This window comes from Geotrypetes seraphini, chromosome 7 (assembly GCF_902459505.1).
Source record: "Geotrypetes seraphini chromosome 7, aGeoSer1.1, whole genome shotgun sequence".
Lineage (NCBI taxonomy): Eukaryota > Metazoa > Chordata > Amphibia > Gymnophiona > Dermophiidae > Geotrypetes > Geotrypetes seraphini.
This window is the reverse complement of record NC_047090.1, coordinates 170,911,349-170,931,863: the sequence shown is the minus strand read 5'-3', so window position 1 is coordinate 170,931,863 and position 20,515 is coordinate 170,911,349. Positions and strand designations below refer to the sequence as shown.

Genomic DNA, 20,515 nt, shown 5'->3' with positions numbered 1-20,515 from the left:
CCTTGAATCGCTTTTGTTCATAGCTTAAACCTGGCCCTTAGAATGTAAAAGTACAGAGGTGACGTTTGACAGTACAACGGGTTGATTTAAAAGAAACCCCTCCAACCTGCAAGGCTCACAATTTGCATGAAGAGAAATGGACCAAAGCATTCCAAACCCATGTGATGCAAATGGACACGTTGGGGGTAATTCTATAAAGAAGGCACTGCTATTTAAGTGTCAAATACATGTGAAAATGACTAGAATAGCAGAGGCACAGACGTTTGATGCCTGGGCACTGGCACTGAAATTTGGGTATGTGTGAATGGATAACACAGTTAAGAACAAAATTTAGTCCTTGACCCAGATACGTGAAACCAGATAAAGATAGGACTGTGTTTGTTTGGTTAACTTATGTGGTTAAGTGCTCAATATTGGCGCTTAACCACAAAAGTACTGACTCCGCTCCAGACCACCCACACATAGCCTGCTTCGGCTTAGCCAATGAGAGGAGATATTCAGCTGCTGATTATTGCCTGATAGCCCCACGTGGGTGATTTAACTGGCCAGGAGCCTCTCCTGTCCAGTCAAACTGCATTGAATATTGATCCCCTAAGTGTGCGGATGTTTACCTATGCACGTAAATGACAAAAAAATCTGGCTGCAACAGGTGGGCGAACACATGGGTGGAGTCTTGGCAGAGCGTGGGCGGGACTAGTGCACATCACTCACAGAATTCCATAGGTTATGCATCTCTTTGTAATCTCGTGCAAGCTCTGATGTAAGTGATCATTCCTAACCCCCCATACCTGCCAGTATTCTATACAGCATAGCATGCATCTATATTTCTTTATAAATCAGGCTCCACTCAGGCCCCCCCCTTTATAAAACTGACCTCATTGTTGCCACCTACAGAGGATAAAATTGTTTAGCATGAACCTGATATAGCATGGAGAAAATATATTGTACATCAATAGAATAAAATATAAAAAAAATGTTAAATATGGTCCCTATCAAACGGACATGATTATTTATATAATATAAAATGCATAGAAAATTCAGGTCAGATTATATCTCTACTAGCTGCACAGACATGCTGGTTTTCATACAAGGAAGGGGGGGGGGTCTGACATTAGCCCTTAACCCTTTCAGGACCATAAGGATCGTAGGCCAATTTTTGTGGTTTTGACGACATTTTTATGGTAAAAAGGGCTTGCAGATGCCAAAAAATTGATTTTTTTGTGAAATATCATTATTTTTTTTTTAAAAAAATCACACTTCTGGCTTATGGACAGTGTGGCAAGTGAATCTTCTCGTCAATCTGGCAACGACGCTAATGAATGAATGTCGGAACCAGTTTGTTTACATAAAGGCAGTATCATATGGAATCCGTACATATCAAATTTAGAACTGTAGACTATCCCAATCAAAATTTATAGGATTTTAAAGTTATGGGACAAATATGTCCCTTGGTCCTGAAAGGGTTAAAGTATGCTCTTCACTTGTGTGATACCATATAACTGTAGTGGGCTACGCCTGAACCAACCCCCTCCCCTAATAAACCACTCAGGTATGAAACCAGAAATCCCAAGGGCTCGCTAGGAAGTTAGTGAGAGGAAATCAGTGCAATTCACCAGCATTCCAACCCTGCTTGGATACACAATAGCGGTGGCCTGAAATATTTCATATACCTCTGAGATTTTATAGCACTGTGATTGAATAAATAGAAATACAAATACAGAAAAGTAAAAATAAGATGATACATTTTATATTGTGCTGTCCCCCTGTTTTACTAAGATACGCTATGCGTTTTAGCACGCGCTAACGCGTCCAAAGACTAACATGCACGCATTAGCGTTTAGCGGGTGGTTAGCGCGCGCTATAACGCTTAGCTCGCCTTTGTAAACGGAGCCCTTTGTGACTAGCTTTCCAGGGCCAGAAATCTCCTTTCTCAGATCAGGACAAAATGACGACAAATAATCCAAAACACCGTAATAAAAATCATCACAGGAAAAAGGCAATCTGATCACGTTACGCCCTTATTAAAGAATGCGCATTGGCTCCCCATCAACCACAGAAGTTTGTTTTATGTTTTTACGAATTTGTACACCACCTAGAAGGCTGATTGGGCGGCATAAGAAATTTTAAATAAACTTGAAACTGGCACTAATTTCATACAAAGTCCTAATATCCAAAGCCCCACTATTCCTGGAGAGTCATTATCCCTTATAACTCGATCAGAAGTTAAAAATCTTCCCACAATTCCGGTTCATAGACAGTAACGCGGAAAACAAAGGCGCGCGCCGACAACTGAGCGCAAGATGGAGGCGCGCGCCGAAGAAAAAGACTGTTTTTAGGGGCTGCGATGGGGGGTTTTGTTGGGGAGTCCCCCCCACTTTACTTAATACAGATCGAGCGGCGTTGTGGGGGGTTTGTAACCCCCATTTTAGTGAAAACGTAACTTTTTCCCTAAAAACAGGGAAAAAGTTAAGTTTTCAGTAAAATGTGGGAGGTTACAACCCAACCCCCCACAACGCGCGCGATCTGTATAAAGTAAAGTGGGGGGGTTCCCCCTACGCCCCCCGTCGTAGCCCCTAAAAACAGTCTTTTTCTTCGGCGCGCACCTCCGCGCTGCGCTCAGTTGTCTGCTCGCGCCTTTGTCCCAGCGCGCTTTTGACCTGACACCCACAATTCCATCCCTACGAACTATAAACACTAGGCGAAACACACTTTTTCAGTTACTGCTCCTCCAATCTGGAACCTACTACCAGCCCTGGTAAAGGAAGAAAAAACCCTTGAAAAGTTCAAAGTAAAATTCAAAAGCCTTTAATTAATCAGATTTTGGAGTCCACCAGACATCTCCACTTGACTTAGGCAAGCTTTGATCAATCTAAATTTCCTTCTGTTTTTTTTCCCATCTTTGTTCTCTTCCCTATACTAATTTGTAGTTCTTCCCTCCATTTCCCTCTTGTCGAAAGTATGTCTGTGATTCCCCCCAAATTGTTTGTCTCCCCCATTATTTATTGTTAAAGGAATAAAAATTATGGGCAATTTTTGATCATTCTCTTTTTTTATTCATAAAAGTTTGGAATGACCTTCCTTCTATAATTAGAGTTCTCTCTCATCTACCCACTTTTCGTAAAGTACTGAAGATATATTTATTTCAGAAATTTACTAATGATCCTTCTTTTTCAAATAATCAATCATAAAAAGATAAAATCCTGGCCTAAAAGATATAGTTTCTGTTCTAAGCTCCTGTATAATTTTATTAATATTTTGTTAACCATGTCAAGCCCGCCTGTTGGGATGAATCGGTATATAAACTCAAAAATTAAATTAAATTAGATTCATCGCTTTGTAATCTATGAAAAAAGCGATGTTATCAAATCATAAACTTGAAACTTGATGAGCAAAAAGGTGACAATATCAGAAAACATAAGTGAAATATAAAATCGTTCCAATAACAGCTTCAAGGACAGGTGTGGGGTAGGGGGGTGAGAAACAGGGCGATATGGATGGGGTTATTTTCGATTATACACTAACTTTCCATGATCACATTAGTAGTATTATTAAAGCAGCCTTTTACAGGCTTCGTCAAATCCGTTCACTTTCACAATTTCTTTGCTCAAAATCTCTTAACATTCTCATTCACTCCTTGGTGATTTCCAAAATTGATTATTGCAACGCCCTTTCTACAAATTATCCAAAATGTTTCCATTAAACTCATATCAAAAACTAGGAAATTTGATCATGTAACTCCCCTTCTCAGGAAGGCGCATTGGCTTCCCGTATCTCACCGGATAACATATAAATTATGCCTACTTACTTTCAAAACCACCGCATTTATTTATAAACTATTAATCCCCTATACTTCAAATAGAACATTGAGATCCAATGAACAGAATTTATTGACGATCCCTTCTCTTAAGGTTATTAATACGAGACGGCAATTTATTTTTTTCTGTTACAGCACCTCAAATTTGGAATTCTCTTCCTATTTATTTAAGGGAAGAGTGCAATCTGGAGAAATTTAAGAGTAATTTAAAAACCTTTCTTTTTAAAGATGCCTTTGATAACTAATTAGCCAGTTTTCTGGCTAATTCTATTTCTGTTGTATAATATTATGGAAATTTTCTGTTTCCCCTGCCTTATGTTTTTTCCTTGATTGTTCTGCTTTCTTTTAAATATTTTGTAGTTCACTTCCCTTTCCTTCCTTGTGTTTATGGGTTTGTTAATAGTCCTGTCGGACTTAATTATTGTTAAGTATTGTATTGTTCCCCAAATATTGTAATTTTATTATGTTCATCGCTTAGAAATATGATTAAGCGATCAATCAAAAACCTTATTAAACTTGAAACTTAAACTTGAGATCAGAGGGTGACAAAAAAGTAGAATTTAATGGTTTATAATGCGAAAGGACGCCCCATGTCCGGAGGGCCTCTGCGCGTGTGCCGATGCGATGACATCACACGCATATGCACAAGACATCATCACGTCGCCTTCGGCACATGCGCAGATGCCCTCCGGACGCGGCCCTGCGCCTGGGGCTTTCCAAAACCCGGACAGTCTTTCTTGTTAATTGCAAAGCACATAATCGTCTTAATTTCACTTGTCTTATGTTCCTGGACTTTAAAACGAAATTCTTCTTAGTATTCTGACCATGAGGTCATTGACAAGATGCTCTGGTCCCAAAAAGTGCTCCCTCCCAGAGATATTTACCCTGAGACTGTCTTGCTTACATATTTTGATATTGTCATCTTTTGCTCATACTGTCCAACCTGAAGAAGCAGCTTCTGGCCTTCAAAAGCTCACTGAATAATATATTTAATCCAATAAAAAAGCATAATCTTCTTTCTCTTTTTTTAAAATTGTATTTCTATTTATTAATCTTTAACATAAGAACATAAGAATTGCCGCTGCTGGGTCAGACCAGTGGTCCATCGTGCCCTGGACTAACACTGCAACTACGCTACTTTACGCAATTGGGGTTGTAACTAATATTTACATTAAGTGCTAAAACTCCTAATCACAGAATTAATTACTGTATACTCTACGGGAAATTATTGAAGACAAGGTTTTATATGGTGTCACCTGTAATGAGCCTATTCTTTCAACCACCTCCACCCCCAAGATGGCTGCCTGTAGCTCCTTAATATTCCTCTAGATCAGTGGTGTCAAAGTCCCTCCTTGAGGGCCGCAATCCAGTCGGGTTTTCAGGATTTCCCCAATGAATACACATGAGATCTATTTGCATGCACTGCTTTCATTGTATGCTAATAGATCTCATGCATATTCATTGGGGAAATCCTGAAAACCCGACTGGATTGCGGCCCTCGAGGAGGGACTTTGACACCCCTGATCTAGATCAACGGTCTCAAACTCAAACCCTTTGCAGGGCCGCATTTTGGATTTGTTGGTACTTGGAGGGCTACAGAAAAAAATAGTTAATATCTTATTAAAGAAATGACAACTTTGCATGAGGTAAAACTCGTTATAGTTTATAAATCTTTCCTTAATTGCTTCTGATAATTTCAGCTTTACACAGCTGAAAGCAGTACAACATTCAGAAAGTGAAGTTTAGATAGTTTTTCACTTTCTGCTTGTGGCACTGCTTTCAGCTGCATTTAGCTGAATTTATCAGAAGCAATTAAGGAAAAATTTATAAACTATAGTTTTTACCTCATGCAAAATTGTGATTTAGATTCTTTTTTTTTTATTACAACTACTAGACAATGCTTGGCTGAGGTGTTGTCATTGTAAAATATTAGTATTGATCTCATAGACATACAGATATGCCGAAACACAACCCATGTCGGTTCATTTTCAATAAAATATACATTGATTGCCATCACCTGGAGGCCTTTGCTGCTGTTAGTTTTTCTGTCAGGGGATGTGGAATGGGCAAAGCATAGGCATGGAAGTGTTTGCCAGCTAGGGCATTATAATTACTACTAGTATTTTAGCCCGTTACATTAATGGGTGCTAGAATATATGTCTGTGTGTCTTTATTTCTGTCTCTCTCTCCCTCCCGCTGTCTGTCTCTCTTCCTGGCCCCCTTTGTCTGTCTGTTTTTCTGTGTCTCTCCCTGCCCCTGTGTCTTTCTTCTTTTCTTTCTATCTATCTGTCTCTTTCCCAGCCTCCTATGCAGCAGCATTTCTCTCCCACCACTTCCCTGTGCAGCAGCCACAACAGCATTCCCTCCCCCCACACCACTTCCCTGTGCAGCAGCAGCATTTCCCCTACCCCCCTTTCCCTTCCCACGGTCTGGCCGGCTCCCTTAATCCCTTACTGCCGCCTCCTTCCCTTCCCTCGGTCCCGACAAACCTTCCGATTCCAGCAGCGTCTGCAGCACTCTATACACTGCTGCTTCGGGGCCTTCTACTGCCCAGCAAATCAGGACAGTAGAAGGCCCCGAAGCAGTGTGTTTAGAGTGCTGCAGACTCTGCTTGAATCAGAAGGTTTCAGGTCCCGCAGCCCTTGCCGGACCCAAAGCGAGCTCTGGGGGTATTTGTGTTTTTTACGCGGGCCCAGCCGGAGCAGGAGAAGCCTGGGAGGCAGGAATTAAAGTCCGTTCCGGCCCCCGCTGATGTCGCCCTGGCCAGTTCACATCCTTCAGAACGCAAGAGCCGCCACGGTCGACAGGCTCCGCGCTGCCGCGCGCATGCGCACTCCTACCTGAGGGTCCCTAAAGCACACGGAAAACGGGAGCACGCAGGTGGGAGTGCACATGCGCGCTTAGGGCTTTATTATATTAGATGTGCTAACTGGATAACAAAGAGTTAAAGTGGGAGCCCTTACTGCCTCCTACATGGGAAGAACATAATGCTTCCACATTAACCCTTTATTTGGCATCGTTGCTCTAGTTCAACTTCAAGTTAAGTAAAGCAGCCATTTTCACCATCTGCCAATTAAAGGGTTAATCTGGAGCATGTACAATAGGTTAATCTGAATGCTGACCTGTAATAAAAAAAAATACTGGGAATGCCTAGGGTTACTAGATGTCTAGATTCCCCCGGACATGTCCTTTTGAGGACCTGTCCGGGGGTCCGGACGGCTTTTCAAAATCCGGCATTTTGTCCGGGTTTTGAAAAGCTTCCAACAAATCGCCGTCGGGCAGGAGGGCATCCGCACTTCCTGCCCGACGAGAGCAGGCAGCGGGGGGGGGGGGGGGAGGGGGCGTGGCTAGAGTGGGATTGGGGGTGACACTGGGGCGTAACAGGGCCGGGATGGGTGGAACCGGGAGGGCGGGTCTGGGGGGGGGGCCGGATTTTCTTTTTGGAAAATCTGGCAACGCTAGGAATGCCCCTTTTCTTGATAATTCAACCATTTCATTAATCAATTTCTAGAGACCTCAGAACCACCACTCCTCCGTCCCACCAAGGTGTTTCAACGGGGAGATTCAAGTGGTGAAATCCTCACCGCTAGTCCATACTGAGAAACGAATAACTCAACATTACTGAGATAAGTAATCACAAGTAAAAAATGATAAGAAATATACAGTACTTAAAAACAGTAGACCGGTGAGGATTTCACCACTTGGAATCTCCCCGTTGAAACACCTTGGTGGGACAGAGGAGTGGTGGTTCCGAGGTCTCTAGAAATTGATTAATGAAATGGTTGAATCATTCACTAAATTAGGAAGGGGAGTTTGATGAGTACCTTAGAAACATTTTTAATAAAATAATATATTGATTTTTCTAAGGGAATACCTGGCCAATTAAGGCCTTTTCTTGATAAGGCACTGGTTTTGGCTCGCTGCATGTTAAAATTATGTGTTATACCCAACATTTAACACATTTTTTAGTAGAAGTTTCTAAAGTGGTTTTACAATTATTCTGATAAGTACATATAACACAAATATATCCACAGATAAAATGTTAAAGCACAGTTAGCATGGACCCCACCTCATAAATCAGAAGCAGGTCGATTTCAGGAATTAAAATACCAATGAATGTGGAATTAATCTTTCAACTTTCTATTTACAATTTAAAATGGTTTCACGTTATACAGTGTGTGTACGAGATATAATAATACTGTTATAGACATATTCAATAATGACCGTGCTTCTTAAAATTGCATTTTTTTTTTTCCAGTTGTGTGCAATGGAAATTCAAGACAGCTGATGAGAAAAAAAAAGAAATTTCACAGGTAGCGACGATCAACCCAGGTGAGGAGGAGAAGCTTACCCCCTCTTTTACGAAACTGCGATAGCAGTTTCCAGCGCGGGGAGCCACGCTGAATGGCCCGCGCTGCTCCCGACGCTCATAGGAACTCAATGAGCATCGGGAGCAGCGCAGCTTCCCACGCTAGAAACTGCTATCGCAGTTTTGTAAAAGGAGGCCTTAGTGGTTAAAGTAATAGGCCATGAACCAGAAAATTGCGATTAAGATGAATTTTCCCCCATGTCTTATGAGCCGGGTAAATCACTCAGGGCCCTTTAACTAACGGGTGCTTTCTGCAGGAAAAAGAGGGCTTACCACGGGATGCACTCAGGTGTCCCGTAGTAATTTTTGCAGGTGTGTGTGCTATCCATGCTCTAATAAATAAAATACTAGAAAAACCCACCACTAATTATTTGCTTTAGGTGTTTTTTGGGTTCGGATGCCTCTGCCCTTCTTCCTATCTTTGGGTTAGGGGAGACTTTTATTGTGTTTTTCTAATAAATAAAATGACATTTTTAGCGCCGAGTGTGTGTCTAGGGACGGAGAATGGATGTGTTCTGCGTTAATCAGTTAGCGGATTGGCATTGCTGTGCACTAATCGATTAGCATAGGGTTATCACACGAGCCCCTACCGCCTTCATAATGGGTAGCGGTAGGGGCTCATATTCTAATGGGAAAATTAGCGCATGGCCATTAATAGGGAAAAAAAATCATAAAATCAGCCATTTTATCCCGGCAATAAAAATGCCCTTAACGCAAGGAAATGATCCGCGTAAGTGCACTAAGCCTCTTTTTACTACCGTTTGGTAAAGGGGCCCCTTATTTCCTGTCGCCACTTAGACTGTAAGCTCTTGGGAAAGAAACGTGTGAGGCAGTTTTAGAACTTGGCGCCCAAACGGGGGCGCACTTAGCGACAATTCCACAGCAGACTTAGGTGCACCTAAAACATTTCGGAATACTAGAATGCAACGGTTTTGGCACAGTGATGGTCAGGTGCGCCCCCTGATGACAGGCGAAAAGAGGCGCCCTGCAACGTACGCCACTGATAGAATTCTATAAGACGTGGGCATGACTCGGCGACCTGCCCATGTGTACAACCTCTTGTTTTCGCGCATTAAGACCCGGATTCTCTGCAGGGCGCCGATATCCGCGGCTGCCTATAAAGTGGCCGCCGATCGCTTGCCAATCACGTAACAGCGGAAAGGTATCACTGTTCGCCGATGACGCGAAAATTTGCAACATAGTAGGCAAAAGTTTGTTACCTGATAATATGACACAGGACCTACTGCTGCTGGAACGATGGTCAACGACTTGGCAGCTAGGCTTCAATGCTAAAAAATGCAAGGTAATGCATCTGGGCAAGAGAAACCCGCGCAAAACTTATACACTAAATGGTGAGACCCTGGTTAAGACCATGGCAGAACGGGATCTAGGGGTAATCATTAGTGATGACATGAAGGCTGCCAATCAGGTGGAGAAAGCTTCCTCCAAGGCAAGACAAATGATGGGTTGTATCCGTAGAGGTTTTGTCAGCAGGAGTCCTGAAGTCATCATGCCGTTATACAGATCCATGGTGAGACCTCACTTGGAGTACTGTGTTCAATTCTGGAGACCACACTACCGTAAGGACGTGCTGAGGGTCGAGTCGGTTCAGCGAATGGCCACCAGGATGGTCTTGGGGCTAAAGGATCTAACGTAAGAAGAAAGACTAAAAAAATTGCGGCTGTACTCACTTGAGGAACGAAGAGAGAGGGGAGACATGATTGAAACGTTTAAGTACATCACGGGTCGCATCGAGTCGGAAGATGATATCTTCTGTCTCGTAGGACCCTCGACCACCAGAGGGCATCCACTGAAAATCAGGGGAGGGAAGTTTCATGGCGACTCCAGGAAGTACTTCTTCACCGAAAGAGTAGTGGATCAGTGGAACAGACTCCCACTGCAGGTGATAAAGGCCAGCAGCGTGACGGATTTTAAGAGAAAATGGGATACTCACGTGGGATCTTTGAGGGAGTAAATTCAGAGGGGCGGATACTTGGCAGGGGCAGACTCGATGGGCTATGGCCCTTTTCTGCCACCATTTTCTATGTTTCTATAAAGAATGGCACCTCCCCGAAAGATAGGCACCAGAAATGTAGGCAAGGGTTTTCCAGGCCTACATTTCCGGCGCCTATGTATGCTGCGAATCGTACCTACATAGGCACTTTATGTCGGTCATGATTTTACCTTGCAAATAAATCCATACAATCTGTGTCTGACCTGGGTAATGTAGGGTTGATGGTTGTCACATGCATAGGCAGCGGAACAGTTTTTTTTGGGGGGGGACCCAAAAGTTCCACCCTAGCCCCAGCAGGATCCTGTAGCACGACCTCTTTCTCCAGCTTCCCCCCCCCACCTACCTTCCTTGGTCGATGTAATTTAAAATCTTCGGGCAGCCACTGCGCAGTGTCAATGAGTAAGCTTGCCCCGGAAGTCTTCATTCTAGAACAACTTCCTGTTCCTGCTAAGGCGGGATGCTGCAGAATGAAGGGTTCTGGGGCCGGTCTGCTTGTTGATGCTGCGTGGCGGCTGCCCAAAGATTTAAAATTACAGCGGCTGGGAGGAGGTAAGTGGGGGAGTATTGCCATAACTGACTTCTGACCGCCATAGCTCCTGTGCCCCCCTCCCGTTCCGACACCTATGGTCACATGCAGCTAACCAAAGACCCACCCAAAATCTTGTGCAAAATCTTGTCTTGCTTTTCTTTTGATCTTTAAACACTTTTGTATTTTCCTCCCTCGTTAACCCAAAAAAACCATAAGAACTGCCACACTGGACCAGACCAAAGGTCCGGTTCATAAACAAAACCGCCGAAGACAAAGGCGCGCGCCGACAACCGAGCGCAAGATGGAAGCGCGCGCCGAAAAAAAGAGTGTTTTTAGGGGCTCCGACAGGGGCTTTTGTTGGGGAACCCCCCCACTTTACTTAATACAGATCACGGTGGCGTTGTGGGGGGTTTGGGGGGCTGTAACCCCCCTCATTATACTGGAAACTTAACAGTTTCCCTGTTTTTTAGGGAAAAAGTGAAGTTTTCAGTAAAATGTGGGGGTTTCAACCCCCCAAACCCCCCCACAACGCGGCGCGATCTGTATAAAGTAAAGTGGGAGGGTTCCCCCACACACACCCCCTGTCGGAGCCCTTTAAAACAGTCATTTTCTTCGGCGCGCGGCTCCGCGTTGCGCTCAGTTGTCTGTGCGCGCCTTTGGCCCGGCGCGCTTTTGACCTGACACCCAAAGGTCCATCTCACCCAGTATCCTGGTTCCCATCAGTGACCAATCCAGGCCATGGGTACCAGAACAGTCTGGGTGAATTGTAGCTTACAACCGCAAGTACTGCTTTGCTAGGTCACTACCGAAAAGAGACCCTCCACACTTTCAAGCTAAGTACAATTAATAAGAAGGATTATAAAAAAATATATTTATACATGAGTCCAGTAGAGGGGACCAGTAGAGAGAAATTAGATAGGGCGTTTTCTAGATATTATTACCTTTTTAAAAAAAATTTAGAAGCCTTTATTCTATTTTTTTTAAAATAATTTTTGTTAAGTTTTATGCAATCTTTTGTTTCAGGAAAGATCTGAGGCATTTCAAAATGATATTTCTGAGTAGGGTTACTAGATTTCCTCTTAAAAAAATCCATGACATCTGATCCCGTCCTGTTCTGTCCTAAGCCCCGCCCTGTACTGCCCCCCTGACGAACCTCGTTTCTCCTTTCCCGAGCTCAGGGCCGTGTCTGGAGCGCCTCTGCGTGCGTGCTGATGTTGACGCCATGACACATTGCTGTCCGTACATGCGCAGAGGCCCTCTGGATGCGGCCCCCCAGCTCGGGGCCTTCCAAAACCCGGACAAAGTACCGATTTTTGGAAATTCCTCCGGCCACCTAGATAGACCTCTAAAAAGAGAACGTGTCGGGTTTTTTTCGGACATCTGGTAACCCTACTTCTGAGGTTTCCAGCTACCAGTTTTGGTGCTGGAAGTGCATGATGGATTCTAATAAGGCAAGAGAGAGAGAGAAAGAAAGAAAGAGAGAGTGCAAGTGTTATGATTACCCTCCTTGATAAAAACTGTGCAAATGGGGAAATATAGTCACTTGCCCAAGTTTGCCGCATGGCTGAGTGAATGAGGCTACCAGCTGACTCCACTTTTCCTAGATAGGTCGAGCTTGTTCTGCTTCTACCCCCACCACATGCATAGAGAAGTCTCTCTGGTTTTCTCCAGGAAAAGCAGGCCTACGACCCTTCCCCCTCATGCACTGGGGTAAAACCAGGCCATGGAACACATTGGATAAAAAGGAGCAAGACCAAGAGGAAGGCTGGAATGTAACAGCCTCTGGAGCTTCTAACTCATCACACCACCCTCCATCTACTCCTTAGGAAGGGCAGTCCATCTTAGCCCCCCCCCAAAAAAAATGACCCTGGCTTCATTAGACAGAACATTTATCGAGGCCAAAATGTGAAGCAGTGCTATTTGTCCACAGTTCCAGTTCAGATAGTGCCCCTGTGACCTGTTAGGAGCTTCCAGAGAAAGAGGATCATCACAAAGGCCGTGCAGAGCCCAGTATATGTTTCTGAACAGAGCCCAGCCTTGGCGCCACACACGCTGGGGCATTTATGTCGGCGGAGGGCCTTCATACCGCAGCATCAGCTTGAAGGAGCGAGCAAAGTTGTTGGCGAGCGTGCAGCTGTGGGTCTCCTCCGCCAGGGGCAGCAGAAACGCCACGAGCAGCAGCGTCAACAGAAGAAGTTGCAGTGGGAGTGCCGCACAGCAGACCCGCTGCAGGAAGGCGCACGTCCGACCCGATCTCCGCTGTAACAGAGGAAAAGAGACTTTCAGCACTCGTGAGCAAAGGAATCCCAGTTGCTCTGTTATCTTTTTATCATTAAGGATGCTGAAACAGATATGATAGCACTTCAAACTCAATGGCTGTCTGTGTGGAAACAAGGTCTGAGAGGTGTCCTATTGGCAGTGAGGTACATTACTAAGTGGAAGGTCCATGGTTCAATCCCTGAGTTAGGTTTTAGCTTCAAGGTTAAGGTGGGGGGTGGGGTGGGGAAGTTGCAGAAGCAGCATTCACAAACTCAAGGAGGCATGGGATCAAGTCATGCTTATTGCGCAAGGGCGACACCTAGTGGCTGGAGTCAGAATCCTTGACTGCAGGCTTCCAGAAGGAGCTCTGGCCCATAGTGCCCAATCGAGGACTGTCACTGCACAGGTCAGACTAGGTATGACTTCTATAAATATATGCCTATACATAGGTGCCCAGAGGGTGCATATTCTACAGTGGAAAGTAGGCACCTACTTTCCTTTATAGAACCCTAGAATAAGCAGGTGTATGCACACATCTGTGCCTAGGCATGAGCACTTATGCCAGGCATGGAGATATAGAAACATAGAAACATGTCAGCAGATAAAGGCCAAATGGCCCATCTAGTCTGCCCATCCACAGTAACCATTATCTCTTTCTCTCTCTGAGAGATCCCACGTGCTTATTCCAGGCCCTCTTGAATTCAGACACAGTCTCTGTTTCTACCACCTCTTCCAGGAGACTGTTCCAAGCATCTACCACCCTTTCTGTAAAAAAGTATTTCCTTAGATTACTCCAGAGCCTATCACCTCTTAACTTCATCCAATGCCCTCTCATTGCAGTTTCGTTTCAAATGAAAGAGATTCGACTCATGCGCATTTACATTACATAGGTATTTAAACATCTCTATCATATCTCCCCTCTCTCCTCCAAAGTATACAGATTGAGATCTTTAAGTCTGTCCCCATACGCCTATCACGAAGACAACACACCATTTTAGTAGCCTTCCTCTAGAGTCTAGACCGACTCCATCCTTTTTATATCTTTTTGAAGGTGCGGCCTCCAGAACTGTACACAATATTCTAAATGAGGTCTCACCAGAGCCTAACTTTTGAGCGCTTCTTATAGAATTTGCCCTTAAGTTTCATAAAACTATCATGCAGCCAATGTTCTATCGATTTCAAGTGCGAATGCAACTCAGTAATTGTCTCATCCATATTGGGTTTGACTTTAAACAAAAACTGAATGTCATCAGCATAGAGAGGGTAAACAATACCAAGGTTCATATGAAGTTTACAAAGTGGCAGAAGAAAGATATTGAATAGAACGGGTGAGAGGATGGAACCATGAGGAACGCCACTGGAAATATGGGTTTCCTTAGACCTACTTTGAGAAGACAATACAGAATAGTATTGCCCAAAAGACCAATGGACAGTAGCCTATTTAGCAAGACTTGAGGGTGAATAGGATCGAATGTGGCAGAGATGTCTAGGCTTACCAGGAGAAAGTGTTTGCCTTGTCTAAAACCAAGATGAAGAAAGTTGAAGAAGGGTCTCAGGGTCGTGAAAAGTAAGCAGAAACCAAATTGATAGGGGTCAAGAATAGAGTTAGTATGCAAAAAAAAAAATCAATCAATTAGTCAAATACTACTTTTTCAAGAATGTTAACTAGGAAAGGTAAAGAGGATAAAGGTCTATAAATATCCATTATGTTGGGATTAAGTGAGGGCTTCTTAAGAAGAGGCTTCACAACCATTAAACTTTAGATCATCAGGGACATTCCCATTTGGAAGAGATTTGTTGATAGTATCAGCAAAGAAATGGGCAGGAAGACCTTTCAGTGCTTTTATTAACGCGGGAGATTAGATATCGAGAACACAACGGGAGTTGTTGATTCATGAGAAGATTTGGACAATATCTTGAGACGTTACTCTGTGGAAGGATTCCCATAGTAGCTCTGGCTCAGAAGGTGGAGGAGGCTCCTTGGGCAGGGTTTTGGTAGCAAACGCATGTTAATAGAGGAGATCCCGGCAGAGGAACCATTGGCATAGCCCTGACAATTCAGTGAATCGCTAAAATGAGGAAACCCATTATGTGAACTGAGAGTGGATACAATGAAAAATAACTCTTTGGATTGGCTTGGGGAGGATTCTGTTAAAGTAGTTCTGTTCAGTAGTAAGAATAAGAGCTCTATAATTTCAAAGAGATATGCTCTATCTCTCCAATGTATTGCTGGAGGGGTATTTTCTCCAAGAATGTTCATGTCATCTAAACGTACGTTTTAAAGAGATAAGATCACTATTAAACCAGGGGACTTTATGATGCCTCCAAGTAGTAAATCTCTGTACGGGGGTGATTTGATCCAAGGCATGAAGCAAAGCTCCATTCCAGGTTTCCAGCACATGGTTCCCAATCCTGTCCTGGAAGATCACCAGCCAGTCAGGTTTTCCGGATAACCCTAACAAATATGTATGGAGAAGATTTGCATGACTCTCCTGCATATTGATTAGGGCTTTCCCCAAAACCCGACTAGCTGGTGGTCCTCCAGGACAGATTTGGGAACCACTGAACTAGAGTATCAGCTGTGCTGGGGACTGGTGGGTGGGGGGAGGAGAAACTGGTGAGGACTAGCTGGGGGGGAGACTTTTGGTGACTGGCTGGGGAAGACAGAGATACAGGTGGGAGACACTGCTGGGAACTAGAGGGGTGTAGAGACTCATAGTGGCTGGCTTGGGAGGAAGAGTGACTTTTGGGGAATGGCTGGGGAGGAGAGAGAGACAGGTGGGGGAAGAGAGACTATTGGAGACTGGCTGGGAGAGAGAGAAAGAGACTGGTAGAGACAGGTAGGGGATGGGAGATAAAGGGGGCTAACGGGAACAGGTTTGGCACTGAGAGAAAGGAAGAGGGTCTGGGAACAGTTGTGGGGATGACTTGTGGTCTCTAAACTTTTTGGAGGTTAAGCGGTATGTACAACCATAAAGGCTGGGAACCTTTGATCTGGATCTACTGTTGAATTCAGAACACTGTGGTAAAGCAAATGGTTATATGTTTCAGGCCTGTATTCATGGTGGCAACAAGTCTTTATACTCCCTTCCACCAGAGGGCACTGTCTCCCATACGCAATGTCGTAATTTGTGTCAGCTTGGGATCTACTCATGACACCTCATCTCAATGCTGAGCTCAGTATGAGGAATCGGATGGAGGCGTTTGTTTACTTCCGTTGCCTCACAAATTACTGGACAAATTCTGCCACGCCTGCTCATTATTTAGAACGGACACAATAAAAATAATGTGATACCTTTTCGAAGTCTGTTGTGTCTTCCATAGCTTGGAGAGACTGTTAGGGGGAAAAAAAAAAGAGAAGAGAGAAATGTAATTATCATTAAAAATTTATAGTCGGAAAGATGTGCATTAGGACTGTTTTCTTTTGCACGTTTGGAAAAGCAGACCGCAGAGGCAAACTACTGATTCCTGAGCAGGTTAACTGAGTCCAGCAAGACACGAAGCCTAGAGGGGGAAATAAAACCCTCCCAGTTAACTTGGCAGATAAAACTAGGACAGCCTTTGCGCTGTCCTAACTTTATGCTCTTACTTATCCCATTTGCAGACCGCTAAGTAATGGCTCTGCCTCCAGACCGCCCCTCACTTAACCAGTGGGCGGAGATATTCAGCGGTACTACCTGCAGATGATCAGTGAGTGGCCAACTCAGCAAGCCATTCCTGCTCATAGAAACATAGAAAGATGACGGCAGAAAAGGGCCACAGCCCATCAAGTCTGCCCACTCTATTGACCCACTCCATTGAGTCTGAGTGCTAGTGACCTAGTTCCTTAACTCGACCCTCGTAGGGATCCCACTGGATGTCCCATTTATTCTTAAAATCGAGCACGCTGGTGGCCTTGATCACCTGCACCGGAAGTTTGTTCCAGTGATCTACCACCCTTTCCGTGAAGAAATACTTCCTGGTGTCACCACTAAATTTCCCTCCTCTGAGTTTGAGCGGGTGCCTCCTTGTGTGCTCGGTTAAACCCCTTTGAATGTCGAGTCCTTAATCTTCTATTTACACAGATGATATTCAAATTATATTTCCCATGCACCATTCCTTAGAAAAATCATATGAATGTATTTATTTATTCATTTTAAACATACACTGCTGGAATACATATGAACATAGCAAAACAATTTCATCAAACGTTTTCCGTAAAACGTACACTAGCAAAATGCTAAAATAACCTTCTCAGTAAAGCCAATAAAAAGCCTTTACAAATAACAAGGTTTTCAGTTGTTTTTTAAAAGCCATTTTGTCCCTACGTAATCTCGGGTACCCTGGCAGGGCATTCCACAAACGTGGCCCTGCCACTGAAATTGCACACCTCTGTGCTGTCCTATAGGGTCTCTCTCCAAGCGCTTCGATTGAGATCTCAAAGCTCTCGGAGGAGTATAATGTTTCAGCGTTTTGAGTTAAATGCCAGGGAGCCACCCCATAGATCACCTGGGGCACAACCATCAAAACCTTATCCTCAATCCTCATTTCAGTCGGTAACTAATATGCTCATCCCAGGCCGCTCCTGTAATCATTCTCGCTGCGGTTTATTTAAAGTTTGTTTTGATAAGATAGCAAATTGAGTGAGGGACTCGTTTCTTAAACTGAATACAGATAAGACCTTGATTTTGTGTATGTACAGGGAGGGGGGGTGATACATTCCATAAGGACATACTTTTTCATCGGATTTTGTAAACTGAAATTCTTACAACAAATTCATGATTATTTCTTTAGGGATGATTTACAATTGTTCAGGCCCTTGACCTCTTCTCAATTAGGCCGTTTTAATAGTTCAGAATACGGTTGCCAAAACTATGTTACACAAGACTTAATATGATAGAGTAACACATTTATTTATGACTCAATTGGTTATCCATTGAGGCACATATATAATTTAAGATCTTATGTGTGGCCTTCAAGATTACACATGGTATTTGCCCTTTGTATTTATCTTGGTGTTTAATATTTCAATCTTAGTCTCACTCTTCCCATCAGATTTATACACACCAATTTCATCATCCTGCTTCTATGATGAGAAAGCGGAGTTCATCCAAGGTAGTGTTTAAGGAGGCTGAACCTAGTACTGTATATGGAATTCTCTCCCGGTCACAATCTGTGCAGAAACACGTTTTCTCAAGTTTAAAAATGATTGAAACTTTGGCATTTTACTCAGTGTTATTTTTAAGCTCTGAGAGTCTTGTTTTGGGATAAGATTAATCTTGCTGATGGGGATTTTCTTATAGTATAAATAGCAGTAAAGTTTACATGATGGCTGTTATATACAAAATAATGAACGGAAAAAGGGACCTCAGAGAATCGCCCTGCATGAACCAAATTTCTTTGTCTTTCAGTGCTAGGAATTAGAGAATGACATGGGGACAAGTTTGTCCCCGTAGGAACTCACTTTTCCCGTCCCCGTGAGTTTTGTCCCTGTCTCATTCCTGTAAGCTCTGCCTTAACTGCACAAGCCTCGAACACTTACGATTTTAAAGTGTTTGAGGCTTGTGCAGATGAGGATGGAACTTGCAGGAATGGGGCAGGGAGGGGAAAAGAACTCACGGGGACGAGATAGGAAAATGAGTTCCCTTGGGGACAGGGGAAAATTTGTCCTTGTGTCATTCTCTGCTAGGAACCCTTGTTCAAATCTCTTTTATTGGTCCCAAGCAACCTTTCTTTTTTATATTAATTTTGCTTAACTCATTCAGTTATTCGCGGTATTTTCTGACTGCCTCTTCCGGTCAGAAAATACAGGGAATGAGTCCGCGAATCAGTCCTCAGCACAGCCGATTCCTCCTCCTCTCCCTCCCCGGTCAGCCAATCAGCCTTCTGCACAGCCGATTCCTCCTCCTCTCCCCCCCCGGTCAGCCAATCAGCCTTCTGCACAGCCGATTCCTCCTCCTCTCCCCCCCGGTCATCCAATCAGCCTTCTGCACAGCCGATTCCTCCTCCTCTCCCCCCCCGGTCAGCCAATCAGCCCTCTGCACAGCCGATTCCTCCTCCTCTCTCCCCCGGTCAACCAATCAGCCTTCTGCACAGCCGATTCCTCCTCCTCCTCTCCCCCCCGGTCAGCCAATCAGCCCTCCTCACAGCCAATTCTTTCTCCTCTCCCCCCCCCCCCCGGTCAACCAATCAGCCTTCTGCACAGCCGATTCCTCCTCCTCTCTCCCCCGGTCAGCCAATTAGCCCTCTGCACAGCCGATTCCTCCTCCTCTCCCCCCCTGGTCAGCCCTCTGAACAGCCGATTCCTCCTCCTCTCCCCCCGGTCAGCTAATCAGCCTTCTGCACTGCCGATTCCTCCTCCTCTCCCCCCCCCCCCCCACCCCGGAGCTTACCGGGTATGATTTACTGCACCCACCGGCGCTCCAGCTGCCCTCTCATGTCTTTTTACAGACTCAAAACCGCATTTGTGGTTTTTCAAAATTTGTGGGTGTTCCTGGACGGAACCCTCACGAATTTGGGGGGAGTACTGTATATTTAAACTTCATTCGGAAAGTACGTAACTTTTAAATCAAAAGTCCCAGTGTAAAGGTTTCATTCAACACTAGCTTCAACACATATCACTGGTTGGTCTTGGCCGCTTAAAGAGCATTAATCAAAAAATAATTTAGTTCTCTGTTTTAGTAGTAGTTAAAGTGCTTCTTTATATTTGTTTGCATTTAATTAAGATACTCTTTAAATCTTGGATCTAATTTAATTTAGAGGACTGGTGTGTGATCAAGGGAAGCTGAATTTTTTCTTCTTTTCCTATTATAATTTGAATGAATTACTTTTCAGAATTGAAAATTAATTTAAAATAGAAGTGTCTTGATCGTACTTTTCTGTACAAGATGTTTATGCTTGGAAAAATTTTATAAAATTGTATAAATAAATAAAAAAAAAAATAATACAGAAAAGGAGAAAAAGATTAACTAATAATAATTAGATCCACAAAAAGTTAATCCAAAGAGCAATAATTCTGATGATATAAGTCATGCCGTCTTAGTCTTCTTACATCGAACTTAAAAAAGATAAGTGCCATTTTGTGGCCTGATTATTATTTCGGTCTGTTAGATGCTATTTGCACAGTTACTAACTGTTTAACTGTACAAGTTCTTTGACACCAGTGTGCTAGCTAAAGCACTAGCCACTTTAGATGTTTGCTAGCCACTTTAGATGTTTGCTTAAATTGCACAATCTTTTTTGTGATAAGTGAGCCAGTTATTGTACTAGCCACTTTAATGTTACAGCTGCTATTTTTACAGCTTTATAACATGCTTAAATGCGTAAGTTCTTTGGAATCAGTGAGTAAGCTAATGCACTAGCCACTTTAATGTTATATGAATTAGCTTCAATGTATGCCAATATGCACGGTCCTAAAACTAGATGAGATAAAAATTTATTTAATTATTTATTTACTTCACAAGATAAATCTAAACAATCATAGTGTAGGGTGGTTTAAACATAATGATAACAAAAATAATGTTGATGAATTAAGTCAAATCTTTACACATA

General features: G+C 43.6%; 1 protein-coding gene across 2 annotated transcripts in view; it reads right to left on the bottom strand.

The window, feature by feature from the left end:
- Positions 1–20,515, bottom strand: part of LOC117363385 — a 468,971-nt gene that overhangs the window by 287,369 nt on the left and 161,087 nt on the right. For both annotated transcript variants that reach the window (XM_033950994.1, XM_033950995.1), the window contains exon 17: positions 16,281–16,319. In XM_033950994.1, coding sequence (XP_033806885.1) covers positions 16,281–16,319 — 39 coding nt within the window. The remainder of the gene's footprint in view (positions 1–16,280; positions 16,320–20,515) is intronic.